This window comes from Daktulosphaira vitifoliae, unplaced genomic scaffold (assembly GCF_025091365.1).
Source record: "Daktulosphaira vitifoliae isolate Bord-2020 unplaced genomic scaffold, ASM2509136v1 Scaffold_2, whole genome shotgun sequence".
NCBI classification, from domain to species: domain Eukaryota; kingdom Metazoa; phylum Arthropoda; class Insecta; order Hemiptera; family Phylloxeridae; genus Daktulosphaira; species Daktulosphaira vitifoliae.
The window spans coordinates 32,903,668-32,925,569 of record NW_026099573.1 but is presented as its reverse complement, the minus strand read 5'-3'; the positions used below and the strand labels follow the sequence as shown (position 1 = coordinate 32,925,569).

General features: G+C 28.0%; 2 protein-coding genes and 1 non-coding gene across 4 annotated transcripts in view; 1 reads left to right on the top strand and 2 right to left on the bottom strand.

Annotated features, from left to right (window-relative positions):
• Nucleotides 1-19,496, bottom strand: part of LOC126900073 (anoctamin-7-like) — a 32,315-nt gene extending 12,819 nt beyond the window's left edge. The window contains exons 1-10 of the mRNA XM_050675514.1: nucleotides 19,054-19,496; nucleotides 16,014-16,208; nucleotides 15,791-15,928; nucleotides 15,428-15,640; nucleotides 15,071-15,288; nucleotides 14,807-14,991; nucleotides 14,041-14,729; nucleotides 13,748-13,968; nucleotides 13,515-13,690; nucleotides 12,711-12,967 (exon numbers count right to left, since the gene is read on the bottom strand). Of these exons, the coding sequence (XP_050531471.1) occupies nucleotides 12,711-12,967; nucleotides 13,515-13,690; nucleotides 13,748-13,968; nucleotides 14,041-14,729; nucleotides 14,807-14,991; nucleotides 15,071-15,288; nucleotides 15,428-15,640; nucleotides 15,791-15,928; nucleotides 16,014-16,208; nucleotides 19,054-19,326 (2,565 nt within the window). The 5' untranslated portion in view covers nucleotides 19,327-19,496. The remainder of the gene's footprint in view (nucleotides 1-12,710; nucleotides 12,968-13,514; nucleotides 13,691-13,747; nucleotides 13,969-14,040; nucleotides 14,730-14,806; nucleotides 14,992-15,070; nucleotides 15,289-15,427; nucleotides 15,641-15,790; nucleotides 15,929-16,013; nucleotides 16,209-19,053) is intronic.
• Nucleotides 1,543-1,614, bottom strand: Trnag-ucc (transfer RNA glycine (anticodon UCC)). Its single transcript has one exon. It is a non-coding gene; the product is annotated as a tRNA-Gly (tRNA).
• LOC126900077 (uncharacterized) lies at nucleotides 3,924-5,014 on the top strand. Of its 2 annotated transcripts, XM_050675519.1 has the most exons (3): nucleotides 3,924-4,186; nucleotides 4,254-4,841; nucleotides 4,908-5,014. In XM_050675519.1, exons 2-3 carry the CDS (start codon nucleotides 4,352-4,354, stop codon nucleotides 4,958-4,960), a joined length of 543 nt encoding a protein of 180 aa, XP_050531476.1. In that variant the 5' UTR covers nucleotides 3,924-4,186; nucleotides 4,254-4,351; the 3' UTR covers nucleotides 4,961-5,014. The 2 variants fall into 2 exon arrangements, with proteins under 2 accessions (XP_050531476.1, XP_050531475.1); XM_050675518.1 differs by having other exon boundaries at nucleotides 3,924-4,841.
• Nucleotides 19,497-21,902: the final 2,406 nt, after the last annotated feature.

The following is a 21,902-nucleotide window of genomic DNA, read 5'->3' as shown; positions in this document are numbered from 1 at the left end:
TTAGACACAATGTTATAAATGCATATGTGTGTATGTGTGAGTTTATTTATTTATTGTATCATTAAAGTGTAGTGTATATTAATATACAACCAATAGAGTAGGTAATTGATTTGACACTATATTGTTTAAAACCAACTATACGCTAAATTGTACATTCCCAAACAACAATCATTTTATGTCAATTGCCACCGGAATTTCTGGTAATCTTTTTCTTTTTCTTTGCCTTAATCCCAACTACTTGGAGTCGGCCACCCTTATCCTAAGCTTCAACTTGACACGATCTCCCACATCTTCTACGCTCACATCAGCTGTCCTCAAATCGCATTCGATAGCATCCCTCCATCTCTTTTTTGGTCTTCCTCTATCTCTTCTTCCTTCAACATTCATTTCTATAACTGTTCNCCTTCCACATTCATTTCTATAACTATTCTTTGAGCATCCGATTCCTCTCTCCTCATAACATTACTAAACCATCTAAGTCTATTTTCTCTCATCTTATCCACAATTGACACTACACCTATACTCACTCTTATATACTCGTTCCTTATTTTATCTTCCCTAGTCACTCCACTCATCCAACTAATCATTCTCATCTCTATTACACTTATTCTCTGCTCTACTTTCTTATCAACCGCCCAACACTATGAACCATACATCATAGCTGGCCTCACAATTTCATACTAAATTTAAAAACTATAATTAGTACTTATTCATATATTATGTTTTAAAATCAAAGTATTACTAATCAGGATATAATTAAAGAAATAAGATTTGATGTTGCTTTTGGAATAATCCACCAATTTCTCTAAATGAAACACTATCTACAGATTTGCATCGAAGCGTTTCTTATGATGGTGATTTTAATCACTGTCAGATATCATCTATACTTGTCCCATCTATGCCTCGTCCACACTATACCTCGACCCCACTGTGCTACCGTTTTTTTTTTTATTTAATTTTAGTCAATAATTAAATAGTTGACTTTTTAAATAATTTTTACGTAGTATGATACCTAAGAAATACTAATTTTATAAAAAATTTGTGTAAAACTATTATTTATCATATTAATATTTATCATATTTTTCTCAACGTATAATTGATGTATGGAAAAATTGTTAATGCCTTTTTTATAAACAATAATAAGTTCTATAATTAAGGTCATATATATATTTATAAACTTTAATACAATATCATTTTAACTCGCTTTCCCTTACAATATAATGAAAAGAAGAAAATCGTGCTGATTATTTTCTTATTTGAGTAATTCACTGTCAAAAAAATAATTTGTGAAATTTCTGTTAAAAATTTAAAAAAACATTATTATTAAACATAATCATGTTTAATGCACAATAAAGTATGTATGCATGTTTCCATAAAAATTTAAATAATATATAATTAAACAATAACAAATTTTTCGAAAATAATTATTAAATCATTTAAAATAATTATATATGTTTTCTTTAAACATAATAATTTAAATCAAACATATGCATATTTATACGTATATTTATAAACGCCAAATGACGAAAAAATAAATATAGATGCGATGGCCGGGAATCGAACCCGGATCAACTGCTTGGAAGGCAACTATGCTGACCATTACACCACCATCGCATGGAAATGTTTGTAGAGATTTAACTCTTTTGTATATTTAAATAACAGGTTTGAAGTGCTATTATAGCTCTTTTATATTACTATAATAGCAGAGGGCACATAGAAATGATAGATATTTATTACTTATTTTATCTTCTCTTATCACTTCAGTCATCCATCTAAGTATTTTCATCTCCGCTACACTCATTTTCAGTTCTAATTTCTTGTTAACCGCTTAACACTGAGACATACATTACAACATAGTTTGTCTCACTCAATACACAGATCCAAAATAATTTTATGATTTACTCTTAAAATGTTGGTTATTTTTTTAATAATTTTGGTTTCGTTAAGGCATTCAGCTTTGGTTAATAATAGTTTATAACAGGTTATACACAAATTTGAAGTAACAAAAATTTCTTTTTGTAGTAAAATAGGATTCCCCATCTAGTTATTCAATCAAACGACGTTAATTAAACCCAATGGCGATATAACCATGTTTATTGACTTTTTTTGGCCTCGATGCTAATCTGAGAAGATATTATATTTACCATTATGTGCGTATTTTTTGTGTGTCTATAAAAATTATCAATTTTGCTGATAAATAAATTAAAAGAATCCGAATTTGATATAATTGAAGATATTGCCTTCAAAAATTGAAAAAAAAACTTTCAATTTTAGTTATGTAAAAAAATCAATGCTAAGAGCTGAAAAATTTTGATTATTGGTAATTTTCCTTATATCTAGTAATTATATGTAAAATTTTTTTTAGTAAATGTTAAAAAAATAATTACTGAACCCAAGAATATTATGAGAGACCTTTTAAAATCTCAATTAAACTTAAAATTTGGATTTAAAAACCTAAATTAACAGAAAAAATCAGTTAATTTCGGTTTTCAAACTTTAATGATCAAATTTTTGGTTTGATTAAGATTTTAAATTCGATTTCATTTTAATTTAAATATCTTAAACTATCAACCTATTAAAATGCTAAAGAAATTCATTAATTCAATTAACTTACTAGCTATAAAATTTAAATTGGAATACATTTTTTATTCAAAAAACAAAAAAAATAAAAGGGTTGGTTATTAATATTCTTACTGTATCATTGATGTTGAAACTGATATAAATAAGTTATAAGATTTATTTTGAAATTTCAATTAAAATAAATACTCAGCGCTCACATATCTAAATAGATTAAAGATATAAGGGGTAAGTTGATGAATTAGGTATTTCTCAAAACCAGCCCATACATCCTTAGCTTAAAAGCTACTTGTAGTACACATTATTACCCACTATTACTAACCACGTCTGCTAACATTAATATTAGTCGTGATTAAAAATTAATTTATAGTGTGTTTTGATGTAATTTTGAACAACAAATATTTAGATATTTGTTACTAAGATAAATTGGTCATCATTTCTCTTAATTTTTCTAAAAGTACTATTTAGTTCTTATTAAGTCATAAGAAACCCTTTATTTTATAATAGTTTTGTTAACAAAAAATTTAATTGAAATACTATTACATAGAGATAAATGTGATCCTAAAGAACTTGGATAATATATCTCGGGCGTACGTAAGAAAATGTTTAAAAAAATATTTTACTTATAATAAGTAAATTCTATCAAAATTGTGAAAATATCTTAAAACAACATGATACTATGATTTCCCTCTTGTAGCTACATACAGAATGCCTTATTTTTTGTGCGTACTTCATTTTACATTATACCTTAAATATAACAAATCGTGTAATTTTATTTTAGTTATTACATTGTGTTACTTTATTTTCAAATAATTTTCCCAATCTCGGATATTTTTATTACAGAATAAATAATTTATTGTATTTAAAAGTAATAACACGCTAAAGATATTGAGGATTTTCTTACGAATAGATTTTTCTAGTGTGAATGAAATAGTTACTTATTTATTTTAATTAATTTATAAATAAATATCAAGTATACCATATGAATACGTTTAAACATTAATTTTAAATTGTGAAAATATCATAGAGTTTTAATTTCTTTAAATTGTTTTAAATATATTATTTATGTTGTTAGTTAATATAAGAAAATAATAAATTTCATATTGAATATTTGTCGGTAAATATTTAATAAGTTCNTTTATGTTGTTAGTTAATATTAGAAAATAATAAATTTCATATTGAATATTTGTCGGTAAATATTTAATAAGTTCAATAACTTTAAAAATAAAAAAATTAAAGAATATTATTATAATACGACAGATGTTTTAACATAAATTTTTACCTTACTATTTATAAATGAAGAACATAATAAATGCAGTTTTTTTGGCACTTCGTCGAATTATATTTTGATCAAAAAATTTCAGTAATAATTAATATTCATTTTTTTCTAATGTTTTCATTAAATCTTATCAATTTTTGTTTTTTATTATTTTCTATATTTTTGTATACAACAGCACATTCGGATCATAGAAAAAAAGTAGATACGTTACTAATGTATTCAGGATGGAAAAATTTAAACGATGTAAACTCTATCAAATTCTCCACTCATACATATTATCATCAAACTTTAATTGAAAAACCTAAAAGTTCCCATCAATATGATAAAAAAGTACGAAGTTTGACTTTATATCTTGGATGCACATACGTAAAAGTTATATGTAATATTTTTTTTTCAGTTATTAGAAACGTCTATAAAAGTTGTTGGAAAAAATTAAATGAAAATGACTTTATAAATGGATATATTTGCACAGAAGGACTCATAAACATAATATCCATGTTAATTGTTCCAATGGCAACATTAATGAAAGGAGCCATTGATGCTTTGGATTCATTACATAGTAAACCATTGAATTTTCTTTTTCGGAACTACTTCATGATAAGTTTTATATTAAAAAAAATCGAAAATATTCATGACGAATTAAACATACAAACAATTTCGCGTGATGATATAACGACATACTATTGGACATTAAATACTGTACACTCATTTTCTAAAAGTATAATAGATGACATAAAAAGTAGTGTTATTTCCCATTGTGAATTTGTACCCTATAATATGCATTATTTATGGAAAGGATGGCATGAAGAATATAAAATCATTATTAACCAAGACGTAAAAATGATCTCTTTTAATTTTTTAAGAAGAAAAATTAAAAATTACATCGAAACAGTAATTAAAGACAAGTATTTTCAACTAGGATTTAAATTTGATCCAATTACCGAAGAAACTTATATAGAAAGATTAGATAACCAAATTGAATTAGGTATTTAAAATAAAAATATATTAATTTAAATATCAATTGAATGACTATTTTTTTTTTTTAATTTAGATTTGGAATTTAAAGCATCAGATGGAGAACTTCCAATGTCAATACAAATATAATTTAATTAAACATGTAATGAAATCAATTTTATTCTATATAAATGTTTTATAATTAATCACAATTTACATAATTATTATTTAAATCTTTAAATAAATATTTAAAAAAAGTGTATAATTCTTTTTCAAATATATTTTAATCTCTAAAAGCGAATAAAATTATTAAATATGATTTAGTAAATATCAAAATTAAATTTTAGAGATTTTTATAAACGACTTTAGATTTTATGTATATATAAATACTTATTATATTTTAAAATATAAAACGGTTCGGCCAATTTATTATTTGGTTATACACATGGTAAATATTATAGTAAGGAGTGAAGGCGAATTTTGGGTGTTTTTATCACCAGACATTGTCGGGCTCACACCTAAATTTAAAAGGTATTGATTTAACATGTGTTTATATATGAATATATATAAACATATTTTTTTTTATCTGTCACTACTTTTTATCAGGTCTTACTGGACTGACTTTTTTTCAACAAGATGTAAAAGATTACAAATCGTAACTAGTTGAAGATACTACCCACAAATATTGAAAAATTTTCCCTCGTTCCCCGTAAATGGAGGAAATCCCTCAAAAATTAATATTTTTATAAATGTTAAATTTTTAAAAATTATTTACCTAACACTGTCATAACTTTTTTAACAATTTTTTTTATAAATACCTTAGATATTAAATTTTAATAAGTATACTTTTTTATTTAAAAACCTTAATCTGTTCACATGAGAAATTCAAAAAAGAAACCTGTACACGAAAGAAAAACCTTTTCAAATTAAATTTTGAAAATATTTAGGAAATATTCAGAGCTTCAAACATGTGTTAAATTAAAGCTTATGTTACATTCTACAAGTCAAACAACAAATTTGCCTCGACAACTTGTCTTTTATGTACAAATGGTCATTGAAATTGAATATATAATGTTAGTTTTATAGAAAAAATAACCAAATTACTTTTTGTCTATAATAGAATTATTGTATTTCTTGTACTCGTGTACATAATTAGTAATTGCTTAACTAAAATACAATACATAATAACACTGAGTTAATCTTTCTATTGTGCTACTTTTATCTATACAACATTTAATTATCAATCGATTATAAAAAAAAAATGTTTATGGTATTTTTTTCGTTAACGTATTTTCAATAAGTGAATATTTTTCGTGTAATAAATATTTGAGTAAATATTAAGCCTGATAAATAATTTGATTCGTCTTTGTGTTAAAGTTATAGGAAATTTCAACCAAGCATCAATTTCATTGATTTTAACTCTAACTATTAAAGTACATTATTAGAGTCAATATTTCATTTTGAGATTTATATGAAAGCCATAAATCATAAAACTTGAGATTATATTTACAAAAAATACTTTTTATTGATTTCTACTTGAAAAAGTTGTCGTTATCGTGTTTGTTCTTGTCCAAAAATCTATTTCAAGTTTGTTTTTCAAAGATATAAAATTTGTTATACTAACGAGGTTTTATATGTCCTCGAAATAAAGTCTCTATATACATTGGTTTCATTTATAAATCCATTTAGTGAAAATGTGATCTTCTTTATGATGTTCAATAAACTATTATATCCGAACTGTATTAACTGGGCGATATCGCCGGTTTAATTAAAAATTGTTAATACCGCCGCAGCATAAAAAAACATTTATGTAAAGGTAGCAGTAAGAAGAGCTGATGTCTAACGTCGTGTTATGTACATAATCGATTTCAAGTGTGTGTTGTGTGCAGTAAAAAGTTTATACACTCAAAATGAAAGACTATTCTCGTTACTTAATCCAATATTTGTATCAATGAAGTATTTGAAGCGCATATCTGCCGCACAATAAACTATACGGCGTACCCGGCGGCTGTTAAGCGTAACACGTCTAGATAATCAACTGTTGTCATAATTTTGTTATTTTGAACCTGAATATTATTACTGCCGTCTAAGAAAAATCATTATTTCCTACCCCAAGCAACTCGGTCGATTGCACGCGGTCAAAAGTGACCCACTCGACGTGTGACAATCACTGCTGCCTGGGTGTTCATCCGCACAAAGACGGGATTACGCGTGCGAGTAACCGGTGTGAACCGGGTGGTACTTATTTTATTCTGTTTAATGTTATTTTTTCCAACGTTCAGATTGACTTTCAATTTAGATTACTTGGTGCGTAAGGGCTTAATAAACGGTACACGGCCAAATATTATTACACTTTCATTATTTACATGAGGTCACATGTATTCAAACCAGTGAAACTGAACGTACCAACAACCAGATCAACAAATACAAGGGAGAAAACAATGTTGTTATTGTACCTCTCGGGATGCGCAGCTCTCGAGAGAGCACAATACGAACCACTATTTTCCAGTGAAAGCACATCGTCAATGCGCATTGTTATCATGTTTTATTAAAAATAAACACAAATAGATTATGAGTTTAAACCGTGCGAGCGTCATAAATGTATTTTAGAATTCATTTTACAGGTGTGAACTGAAATCTCAAGAAAAGTTCAAAAATCGACCACATTCAATAGAAATGTGCCGCTTAAGTTATGCTGGTGCATAACAATCGGTATGAAATGACGATTGAAAATTATAAGAAATAAATAAATATAATGAGTAATTAAAAATGGCTTTGTGTACATAATAACCTTTCCGTTCGATGAACCGAAGATAGTCTGTTTCGGTTGTGCGTTTTGTGATACTACAAAATCCGCGATCTGATTACATTTCCGTTCAAGAGCTTATACGCAATTGAACGCGTTAGATGTATATGCTTAGGTATTTATTTTCTAGTAATTGTACACCTACACTTTAAAGACTCATCACGCACAAATGACCGAACAGCCCTATTGTATTATATATTTTTTAAATCGTTGTAATACAATAGTATAATGAGAATAATCGCGCGTATACTCTGTATCCGTACAACAAGCAGAATGAGATGCGTCTTCGGTCACCTTTGTCACAGAGGATGTGGTCGAAAAAATCCATCGACCGAGACGAATGTATTCGGGTTAGTATACATCCTACAATAAATGCTTATTTTATATTTACAAGTGCATTTCCTCCTTAGTTTGATTGTCACACGGAACTCGTGTGTCTTATCCGCTGGACAAACAAATTCTAAAGTATTCTTCCGATTTTATTTTTAACATGTATGTATAAAACAGGACAATTAATATGATTTCGTTGCGCTAGTTCAAATATAAAACTGTTTTCATCTACTAAAAAATAATACAAAGTTAGTAAGTCGAGTAAAACTGAAAGCTGTATCGTACACAATAGAGTAAGTAATTATTATGTTATCAAAATATTGAAAATGGAATTTTTTCAAAACTTTTAAATCTTAACATTAGTTTATTTCGTTGGACAAATATTAATTAGTTTGTAAAATATGTATGTCACAGCCAGGGCCGTTATCAGGCCCCTCCCAGAGTGGCCCTAACTACAGAGAATAAAATCAATGTCATTGTAAAGCTGACTAAGTTTTTTTTTATAAACTCGTATTTTAAAATGTTGGTATCCTACTACTTGATTAATTACCCTTTTATTATTTACTTTATTAATATACAGAAATTAAATTTTTAAGTAAGAATATTTAAAAAACGTACAATATATTTATTTGTCTAGTTTGATAATTTTGATAAATTGTAATTAGTTTTTCGTACTCAATACATCCTGTCAGGATATATTTTATCATAACTATAGTTTCGCATACTCAGCATATTAAAGCCTTGACAACATAGACACAATCTGAACAAAATGCTGGGGAATCTAATCTAATTTTCTCCCGTTCTTAAAAATATTTCTATATAAATTTTTACATGCAATTTTCATAATTTGGGCGTGATAGAATTAGAGGGGATTAAGTCACCTCTAAACCACATTAAATTGTGCCTATGCTTAACAAAATTTCATTTGTTAAATAAATAATATGTTGTGTTTATTTTAAGACAAAAAAACTTGTTCTTTTAATTAATTAATAAATATTTCCCCCCCGATTAATAAGTATAGTTTAATTAGTTAAAAACGTTATCAACTATAAATTAATAGTAATTTTTTTATCATAGGTATTCATATTTTCCAGTGTATGGTATAGTATATCCTTCATATACTTAACAAGCTATAATAACGTTGTGTAATAGGATTTACCACAGTCAAAACCGATGCCGGATGTCTCTTTGACTCTCTCCCCTGCGACACGATGCTCTTCTCAGAGATCCGCTCATCATTAACGTATCAACTTACCCTTTTGTTCATTAATATGATGTCGTTTCTTTTATTACCATGATACTCATATGGGAACTCTTTCTTCTTGTTTGTTACATTCGATAATTCTATTGCCTACTATATCTGACCCAATTATCGGTTTTATTTAAAATCTAATGTATTAAATATTGTACTGCACATGTATATTACAAATTATTTACATAAAGTGTATACTTGTTTACTTTTAATACTTAATAAGTAGTGAAATATGCAGAAAAAAATATACTTTATTTGAAGATATTGTGTGAAACATAGTGTATCGATCATTTTATATATTTTACCAGGGGTGAACAGGTGGTTATTTACTTACCGGGTAATATTGAATGGGACCCACTTTAACATAAGGCTTATGTTAAAAAAATGACGCTTACTCGACTCGTGATTTATTTTTACTATATATACTTTGAATAAGAAAGTGCATCATATACGATTCTAAACGATTCTTAACCCTTAAACAGTCGCGTGGGGGTCTAGCATACCCCCACATAAATAAAAACGGATGTATTATATTGCATAAAAGGTGTACATAGATATAAATTTAAAAGATGATTTTTATAGTAACATTAAATCGATTTTCATAAATAAATCCCTTTGAAAAAAAAATGTATGACTTAAAATATCCATCAAAGTTGAAATGGTTCATATTGACCCCCACGCGATATGAACGTTATAATTTTTTTTTGGACTTGTATTTTTTTCAAAATATCGTTTTATCGTAAATGCAATGTTATGATCGATATNTATCCATCAAAGTTGAAATAAGTCATATTGACCCCCACGCAACTTGTAACGTTATAATTTTTTTTTGAACTTGTATTTTTCAAAATATCGTTTTATCGTAAATGTAATGTTATAATCGATATAATATTGTGGAATTGGGATTATGTGGATCTGCACACCGACTGTGCAATTAAGTTTTAAAATAAATAATCTATTGAGAATTTCCACTACTCGATGATACGAAACAAATACGAACAAAACATGTAATAAATACATCCCGTCGCAATGTGGACACATTGATTATCAATAATCGATGTGCTACTATGAACGAATAATTGTATATACTCGTGTCATAATAATTAAATGTATTGTAATATTAATAATAAAAAAATTCAATTAAGAAAAATGATTATATAAATGTAAATACACATAAAACTAATAAATATAAGCCGTGTTTGAGCTCAAAGAAATACAAGAAAAATTAATAAAAATACATTTTGTAATGGTAAAAGCTTTTATTTACCGTCTTAAAAATAAGATTTTGCAGTTAAAATAATTTTTTTACAAACCAAAATTTTTTAATGAAATNTGTAAATGTAAATAAACATAAAACTAATAAATTTAAGCCGTGTTTGAACTCAAAGAAATACAAGAAAAATTAATAAAAATACATTTTGTAATAGTAAAAGCTTTTATTTATCGTCTTAAAAATAAGAATTTGCAGTTAAAATAATTTTTTTGCAAACCAAAATTTTTTAATGAAATTTTGAAAATTAAGTTTTTTTTTTTTTCGTAATATAATTTTTGAGTAATGCACATAATTTTGTAATTTATTTATTTTTTAATTTTTATCCATATTTATATATCATATGGTAACAAATAATGTCTTTNATCTTTGAATTAAAAAAAATGAACTTTTCTATACATATTTTATACTTTTTTAGAAATGGGGTCTAATAGACCCCCACGCGACTATGAACGTTAAAAATAGGTACGCGCCTGCTTAAGGGTTAANTGAATGTTAAAAATAGGTACGCGCCTGCTCAAAGGTTAATCGCCTATAAACGAATGAAAAATAAAATATTGAAATTCTATTTTTAAAAAAAATTGTCACGTGATTAAGATTACATAGTCAATCGGTAAAATTCAGGTACTACCAAAATTCAAAAATAAAATAATTTAAAAAACTGATTATTTTAAAAGAAATCGAGTGGCAAGCGTTAAAAAATCATTTTGAATTCCATATTTAATTACTAGCAAATAAAATTAAAAACTTTCTCTCAACATGAATAATTCATTAACACTATTCAAATTTTTACGCAATACTCATTGATTTAAATCATTTTTTCAAAGTATTCTAAACATCAATGTCTATAGTAAAAACTAATGACTTACGATTGCAACTNCTTAATTTTGTTTAAAAGAACGGTAACATGGCTGTACAGTGTGGACGTGGCATCGATAGGATAAGTATAAATGATATCTGGCAATGATAAAAATCATTATTATAAGAAATGCTTCAATGGAAATCTGTAAATAGTGTTTATTAATTTTGAGAAGGAACTGTTGGATTATACCAAAAGCCAAATAACATAATTTAGTCATTTTTAAGGAGAAGTTCAAAAAAACATTGTTTGCTACTTATAAATAAATTTATTCCTCTAAACATATTTTTGTACCGATTTCAAATTTGCAATTCGATTTTTTCTATCATCTCTTTTATGAGATAATTACTGATTAGTAAAAAACAAGTATTTAAACGTAAAAATATTAAAAACAAAATAATATAATTTAAAAATGTTAAGCTTTCAAATAGGTATACACATAATTGATAAAGCAGTAACTAGTTATGTACACAAGCCTACTCAACACTTACTGTGTTAACGGTGTAAGAACATCATCATTCAACTCTAGCTGGACTCGTATATAAGTTTATTATTTTATCATTTTAGAACGACAAACATTATCGATTTAAAAGAAAAACTATCTATCTAACACAATATTTTTTTAATTTCTATCTTATTTTGAATTTAATGGTTGTAGCAATTGCAACTTAGAAAGGAAGTAGTACGGAATTGGAGCATCTGTGTATAAGCTAATAAACTTTTTGGTCGCTTTTTACTTATTAAAAAAAGAAAATATTACTATAATCACGAGTGAAATAGAATAAAAAAAAATTACAATGAAGATAATATCAGATTAATCAAAATAAAATAGGACAAATCTCGAGTTAAGAAGTTATATTATAGAAAATTTGTTAAAAGTTATTTTAAGTTATCAATTAGGTAAAAGTAATTTTCAACCACATTCTTTGTAATTTTTATGTTTAATTCTAACCAGGAATGGTTTGAGGGGACTGTAAAGGCCCCGCGGTTCAGAAATCGTAATGTTATTGAACTTTCCAAATTTTGTTTTTTGAATTGAAAGCACGCATTACAATGTTATAAAATTGTAATTAATTTTGTAAATGAATAAATTATTTTAAAAAGTGTTTATATACTTATACTTATTGTAGTAGATGTGGTCAGTATCATCTCCCCTCTCCCCATCAGAAAAAAATAGTTATTAAAGTAGTTTATTTCGCAAAAGCTTGGTCCGCCACTGATTTGAATGATAAATTACAAAATGGTTTAGTACGTATACACTGTTTCGTAATTCATAAGAGTATACATTCTAATTTTTTCCTATATCTTAATTGCCTATACGACTTCTCTTCTATATATTCTTAGATGATTTATTTAATACAAGCATGTTATCCAACCACTTACATTATAAACTACGGCGATATCAGACAATATTTTCAATACCACTGTCCAAGCTCCTAATTTTACGCAGTTGTCACAACAAGAATCACCATTTCGATGTTTACCGGATCCGGTGCAGTAGTAAGCTGGTACAGGTCGTCGTTGAGCTACTATCATTTTATAGGCGTCTAATCGTTGTTCCAAAATATTGTTTAGTAAGGCACACAAAGGAGCTAATGGAAAAGATGTAGTAAACATAACTACAAAACCATACTGGATGACTATAAAAGAAATATTAATAATTGGTTTTAATAGAGTTACTAGTTAAAATAACTTTTTAATAGAATAGTCTCAAAAACGAGGAACTGTACAATTTTTTTTTTTACTTTTCAAGAGTTATTGAACTATTCCAATAAAAAATCAAATAGTTAGGTAGAGTTTCCTCGTATTATTTTATACATAGTCCACCGAAAATAAATGAATATGTATATATAATATTAATTAATAATTAATTGATTAAATAATTAATAATGTTTTTCTTTTTTAACAGAATTCTTACGGAAAGCTACTATTTTGGCTATTTAGGTTATATTTTCTTACTCAATATTCTCTATTCATACTTCTTAAACATTTACAAGTACCTGTATGAAATTAAATTCAACATTTTTTTTTACCTTTTAAATATAAATTAAAACAAAAAAAATTACATATGCCTACAATTTAAGTTATTTGTAATCATAAAATATCAAATTGTACAATTTTTTATTCACATACTTTCAATATTTTTTAGTAAAATTGGTTAATTTTTACTTCATATTTTAAACTCACCCATTTCTGAATATTCTTGGTATAAGCCTAAAGGCCCACTATCCTCCAAATGGTAATCTAACTGCCATTGTTTAGGAGAAACAATATTTGAAGTTGTAGCATTAGACAACTTCTTCTTTAGGACTTTACGTCGATTCATGTTAGCACGCCATCGACGCCATAAATTTAGACTAAGCCTAAAAAAGAATATAATTTTTAAATTCGTTTTCTTTATAATTATGTAATGTTCTAACGGCATAGATAGCTCGATTATGTTGTCTATTATTTGCTTGCCAATCATTATAATTGCCAACTGAATACATAACTCCGGAACACAGCCTGTGCCCGCCGCCGCAGGGTCACAAACGTCTTCCCTGACATGATGTATTAATTTTTGAAGTATAGTTATTGGCCAAAAACTAGAAAATGTCACAGTAGTTTCTGAATGTCGATTTCGATTAGTGGCGAATCGCCCCTGTAATGATATATAATAATATGTAATAAACCAAATACTTAATAACACATGTGTTTAGTTTTGAGAAATTACCTTGAAAAAAGCTATGTACACTAAACTGGAATAATAATTGGCTGAGTCAAAACAAGACATAAACGCTGTGTAAAGACTTTGGAAGCGTGAGTCATATACTGAATGATAGCTGAACTTAGTCAACCATTCAGCTACTGCACTATAAGCTCGATGAACTGCTACGATTGCAGCTAGCTGAACAAAAGCAGCACATAGTGTAGCCACAACTGTTCTCCAATTGTTCAATTCACCACTTGATGTGTAGTTCAGTAGGAAAAAGCTATGATGTCTTTGCTCAGGTCGGTATAATTTTTCTTCATCTTGGCGAAATACGACCGACATGAGGAAACCTATAGCACGGCCTCGGTAGACAACAATTAGAATAGGAATAGCGGCAGCCAAAATTAGTGTCCATGCAAAAACTGCAGCGCGGACAAGCATTGGCAAACTATTGGTATATAGTCTGGTTAAGCGCGTAAAAATAATCGGTTTGGTATGCACTGGACTTCCTGGATCAGATTTTGCATTGAAATCGGTATTACTTCTAACAAATGAATTTGACTTCTGAAATTGAGTTGGGAGATTACCATCTTTTGATTTTGACAGCAACTGGGATGATTGTGGGATACACTTCATACAGGATAATGTATCACTATCATTTTTATTGAAATGACAACCATAAACGGTCCATAGTTGTTGGAACACTGTGGCTATCATGAAAAATCCAATTGGCTTTTAAGTATTGTCAAAAAAAAAAAATATGCTGTTATATAACACAACAACTCACCCCAAAAAGACATAAAAATGGTAAATACAACAGCTCCTGGACGATCAAAAGTCGCAGCTGATGTCCACCTGTACAAACCACAAGTATCCAGTACTCGAGAAAACCCACAGTAGTTAGAATCGCATTTTCTAGTGGGACATAAGATCCAATCGGCCACTTCAGAATGTTGGTTGCAAATATCTCGACTGTTATAAAATAAAATTCATTAGTATTAATTTAATTAAAATTCCACTAGCATCTTATATCGTGAAATTCAAAACTAACGTGGGAGGATCATTTTGTGTTGTTAGAAGACCATATAGAAACCAAACTAGTCCGGCTATTGCTGGGCCCACGAGCCATACTGTGTAGAATCTGAGCCAACGAAAATATACGGCTACTGGTGTGCCATAATACTTTCGAATGAGTGTATTTATACGAAAATCTCCTTTCCAATTTTGAGATAAAATCAATCCTGGTCTAGCCCATTGTTCATAGAGAATCTATTAAAATTAAAATCTTACAATAATAATTTTATAATATATTGAAGGTATCTACTGAGGCTGAAGTTATACATTATTATGTAATATTGAGCTTAACTATTGTGTGTAAATAATAATAACATCTAAAACTACGACTCACTTGTCTATCATTAGTCCGACCATTATTATCTGATTTTATATCACCATCGTGTACAGGATAAGCAGCAGTAATGATACCAGCTTCTAAGAGTTGATCTAAGCTCATGACGTTGTCTTTGGATTTTTTGTTTGTACACGAATTTATCTGAAGAATAAATCGCCACACAATTTGGGCTCTTTGGGCCGATGTCAAAGTTATGTCAACATTGTTATTCTTAAATAAAAAATTAATTACTCGGTAATATTGACTAAAAATGTATTTAAATTTCAATGGTATAAAATATATTTAGTAAAGACTTTAAAAAAATGTACTAATATAATTTTATAACTGTTATTAAATATAATTGATACTATCTTGGCTTACTTGTCGTTCATTTTTGTCATCACTATCGGTACTAATAGTATCACTCTGGCACTTACAACTCCAACACCAATTATGATTTAATAATCGTTTAGATAGTCGTAATAGAGCATAGCACGTTCGACCTGCATCTAATGAATTCTGTAAAAATATTAAGAGTTACAGGTTAGAAGATGATTCCATACATTTTTATTTTCTGGGTACTTTATGGTCTCAATATACTAACCGTTGGATCTTCATCTATTTTAATCAAAATGCCATAAATTTGTAATTGATGATAAAACTTCTGACGCTCTGCTTCATCATCAAATTTCTTCAAGTTATTTGTTGAATCTCTCCTTCTGTTATAAGCCAAGACAAAATCAACTGAATCGTCATCGTATTGTGTTTTATTAAATCCATTCGTTATTTTGCAGTGAGACTATTATGCAAAAATATATAAAAAATGAACTTTTCATGAAAATAAATTAAAGAGCTTTCGGGAAAGTTCGCAAGAATACTTTGGTGGTAATAAACATAATTTTTATTAAGGTAAACGTCCGTATTTTTTCCTTATAAAATCTAAAGAACTTAAAATATTCTTTAACATTTAATTTTTACTTAAGTTTTAGTATGTCATTAAATAATAAACAATAAATTTTATTTTTATTTTTTAATTGAAGTGAGAGTTGTTTTGAGCATGGTGGTGGTCAAATGATTTTGTCGTGGTAGGGGATGATAAACGTGTATAATAAATAATCATCATGGGAGTTGTGCTTCCATACTCCAGAGTTTTTTATTTGTATATTTAATTAAAATAGTACCTTGTTGTATTTAGCTACGCATAAATAATAATTACGACTTCAAATTTTATCTACAAAATTTGTTAAATTAATCATTGGTGAGTCTGCCATGAGTAAAACAAGGATTTATGAGTGGTATAAGTGTTTCCAAGATAGCCATGAAAACGTTGAAGAGGAAGAATGCCCCGGAACCCTAGCACATCAACATCCGACGAAAATGTGAAAAATGTGAAAGAAATAGTTATGAACGATCGGCGAATCTCAATCATTGAAGTCGCTGATGATGTTAGAATATTGATTGACTTATACCATGAAATGTTTTTGGAAACGCGTAGCAGCAAAATTTGTTCCAAATTGTTGAATTCTTAATAATAAAAGTAGCGAATGGAAGTTGATCAGGAGTTGATGAAGTCAACGACGATGCAGAGTTACTCAAACGTGTTATAACAGGTGACGAACCATGGGTTTATGTATACGACGTTAAAACTAAGGCTCAATCGTCTCAGTGAAGACATTCTGGATCGGCAAAACCGAAGAAGGCCTGACAAGTGCGATCGAACTTGAAGGTTATAATTACTGTGTTCTTCGATTTTAATGGCTTAGTGCATCATAAATTCTTGCCACAAGATCAAACGGTCAATTAGGAGTACTAACTACAAGTTAACGCCGTTTGCGTGTAGTAATTCGAAAAAAAGCCAGGATTCGTGGCAAAACAATTTGTGGCTTTTGCACCACCATAATGAACTTGCTCACACTTCATTGTTTGTTCGTAAATTTTTGTCCAAAAACAATACTGTAACGTTGCCCCAGCCTCCATATTCGCCAGACATGGTTCTGTGTGACTTTTCTATTTCCAAAAATATAGAGAACCCTAAAAGCCCGTTGTTTTTCAATCATAGATGACATTAAAAGTGCATCGCTGAATGAGCTGAAGGTTATCCAAAATATCGAGTTTGAGAAGTGTTTCAAGGAAGAAGCGTTGCCACAAGTACATAATATCTAATGTGGCTTTTTTGAAGGCAAAAATATTAATGTAGACGAAAAAATAAAAATTTTCTTCTAAAAACGAAAATTCTCGTTATTTTCTGAACAAACCTGATATAAGTAAAACTGTACAAATATGTCACAAAGAGTATGTTATGGGGGATTTATCTCCCTATTCCCCTCTCATTTGATTTCTACTGTCTGGGCGTAACTTTTATGGGACAGATATTCGATATGAATAAGAGATATTTAATATTAATATTGAGTAAATGCGACTACATATTTTAAAAATAACTGTACAAAAAAAAATTTATAATATTTAGTTATTCATTTAAAAAAAAAAAATTGGAGTAAATTGATAATCTACAATAATATCAAAAATGTTTTTCAAATCGTATCACTGTTTCTTTATTACAACGTATAGTTTAAAGATAAATAAACGATTTAATTTTATAATATAAATTATATATTTGGATATTTCACTCGTGCTGTAGATAATGATAAAATCAATAAAATATGGTCTATATTTTAGTAGTCTATATTAGTTTGACCGATATGTAACAACAATTTTGTATATGTTTGCAATTCTTTTTATAAAAAAGAACTCTTTTTCCTTTTTGTTAAAAGTATATTTAAAAAACAGTATTATTATTATTATATTAATATTATAACCTTAGTTTAAAATTAAAGTATATGGTATATTTTTATCATTCTGCCTGCACATAGACGCAATTTGAACAAAATTGTTAGAGGATCTAATTTAATTTTTCTTCTCATTTATTAATTTTTTTATATAAATTATAAATGTTATTTTTATAGACAAATTTATTTTGAGAGGTTACAACAAAACTAGGATGGCTAAGCCCTTTGTTGACCTCCAGATTGCACCTTTGATCCTGCGGTTTTAATATATCATGTTTTTATTGTAATCATTTATTTAATATCACTAAACAATTTATTAATATCAGAGTAGTTATATTGAAATTTTTAATGTTGATAACATAATGGAGATACAATTTAATATATACATATTACAATATAATTAGGATCTTGTAAAATATTTGACAATGGCATCTAATTGTCAAAAAAATTCTCTATTAGAAAATACAAAGGAAAAAGCAGAGCTAACTATTAATAGTACTAAAATTTATAGTTATGGCTTATCAATGACTTTCAGAGCTCATCGAAATTTAATTCCAAATTACTGCAACAGCTTATGTAATAAAAACAATGACTAACATTTCTAATTTATATAGCCTGATAGTCTTTTTATGGTATTACTAGGATGTCAAATATAAATAAAGATTCCAATTTGCCTTCATAAAATATGAACAGATATTACATATACTGATAATAATAAAATAAAAGCGATCAATTTTTTAATAAAATTATCTTTACAATTTCCAAAATAATTAATTTAAAATTAGTGAATTTGAAATGAATATTTTAAATTCAATAACTATTGATTTATAGACATATCAATGGATTGAATTTACTTACATGGTCTTGAGAAAACTGTGACGATGGTAAGTGTTTAATTGGAAGATTAGCAGTGCCGTTGGTAACTTCTGGCATGTCATTTTCGCATTGTGACGTTTTATCAGTACGTTGGTGATTGCTTTGCTCTTGTTCCTCGGGATGCTGCTTCGTTTGATTTCCGTTAGTCTTTGTTTGTTCGGGCGGCCAACGGCGACGTAGCGGCTTGTTATTGTCTGTTTCGTCGCTGTTAGCCGCTGTCAGTGAGTTTTTCGCAGCCGATTCAAACGTTTGCATTACCGACGTAACGAGAAGCCGGAGACCGCGACCGTTTGGCCGTCGGCACTCGTCTACTACTGATGGTCGAACAACTTGACCGTCATGCTTATTTAACCCTCTGGGCTGTGCTTAGTTAGTTTCCAATACATTATATTGAATATAAATAATTCAACATATTATTGTACTTCCACACAGTCAACTTGAGGGTTTATCACGCGATGCAAACACCAACGCATAGAAACCGCATGTAGCATACAATTTACTGTAGTGTCTATACCGAGTGATTCTTTTATTATTGATCACTCGATTAATTGAAAAATAAAAATGATATTGAGAATTTTATTTTTGGTATTCCTAAGTTTCATAGTTTTCTCGATTTATCGATTATTAAAACAATTTTTATATTCATCTCTTATTTTTTATAAAAGTATCAACTTAATTTTTATTTAAATGGGGACATACATATTTAAATAGCTTGTTTGATGTATCAAAATCTAACTAAAAAAACCACTGGTCGGTAGCAACTTTTCGGTCGGTATTTCGAAAATTATTAACGACAAAGTAAAAACTGAGGGGTGAGGTATGGATTTTGTTATTTTTATTACCAGATATTTCTTAGCTATTTTCCTCCTCATTACTTAGCATTAAAATATTAATCTCAGAAATAAAAATTATTACATAATTGGTTAATTGAGAAAAATATGAAACTGAAGGAAACCAATAACACAATTCTCAATATTATTTACATTTTAGTAGATAGTTAATACATAAAACATTCGCACGATTATACGTGAATAATTTTTATAAATAGTTATTCGATTGTAATGAGAAAAATGACTGTAGACGTTTTCAAATAACAATGTAGCAGATATATATGTTGCGGTCACAATATACGTAAAATATGGGAGTTCTACAGTATGTTTAGAGAGACGTTTGTTGGGATAACGAGATATCTCTATAGAACTATTCATAAATAATCTTATTTATAAACACCATTATTTATAACTTATTATTTTGGTGTACCTAAATAATAAGTAATGTACACAAAAGGTCTTAAAAATTTGGAAGTAGTGTTGTCCCAGGAAATATTTGTTTACTATGCAATGCATATAAAATTTGACATCGGCGCCCCTGTCTAGAGGTGTACAATTAGAACTAATTACTTAGTCAAATGTATACAAATACATTACATTTTTATATCAAAAGTGATCACAACACTGGTGATCATAATGATCTGAGCTGGTAGCGGATTATAATGTAATCGAAACGTTAGTTAGTGCCTGTGTGGCAGTTAAATTGTAACGAGTAGAGTATTTTTTTTATAAAAAAAATTTCAATTGTTTAGTAAAAGTCTTATTGTTGTTTGAAGGTGTTATAGTTTGCTTCCCGAAGTCTGAAAGAACCCTAGTGGTTACTGATTAATACAATTTATAATATGAATATAAACAATAAATAATAAATTTTAAGCCTTCTAACAAGCTTAAAAACAGCCTTATTTGAATAAAAAAAAATTATGAATTTTAGGATTAAGTATTATCTAGAGAGAAAATACTTTACAGTTAGTTTCTCGTAAGTGGTTTAAGGATGCACATGAAACAGAAAAAAAAGGAATAAAATTAAATAGTATAAGGGAAACTGGGTACAATTGTAACAATTTTTATGAAATTATTTATTTCCATTGGGATTCTTACTTTTTTTGTTTGACTACATTTTTAATATATTGTGTAATATGTTCCCATTATAATTTTATGAATTTTGATCTTTACTTTTTACAAATTGTTGAATAAATGAAAAAAAAAGACCAAGTGTTACAATGTTACCCAAAGTAGGGGACAATTGTAACAAGGCCGGGTACAAATGTAGCACAGGGTTTTTTAATTACTTATAGATTATTTAATTGTTTAAACCTTTTTAATGAATTAAATAATAAAAATCATAGCATTATTGACAATATTTTAAGCACAGGTACTTTTAACTTAAAAAATATTTTATTATAATTAATTATTCTAATCATCACAGTTTCATGTATATAGAAAGCTGTCAAATTTTGTGAGGTACAAACTTCGTGTGACCACAATTAAAATTTTTGGCTTTGAATCCATGATTCTCTACTCTTATTTTTAGAATACAATTCAGCACAAATTATTCATGAAACAACCTCCTTAACTAAAGTCTTTTTTTGTTTTTTATTTCTAACTTCTGTATTGAATTGTTTTCTTTTAATATTTTCATTATTTTGTTTGAATTTATTCTTAGTTCAATTTTTCGGGTGTATTATTTAGTAGTTTTGTAATCTTCCCTCTCTTTCTGCCACGTTTTGTCATTTTTTAAGTAGTTGTGCTTTGTGATAAGGTCAACCATTTCAGGAGATATCTTCCTAAATGGTTCCTATTCAGCACTTTTTGTATTTATACTAAATGGTTTATTATCATTACATGTAATGTTTAACATACTATCTGTAACAATTGCTGGGCATAACTATTATACAATAAGTAGGTATATTAATAAAATTTCAATCAAAATTTAATATTACAATTGTCCTACAATCAACTATTACATTTATCCCCATTAAATTTTATTTGATTCAGTTATAT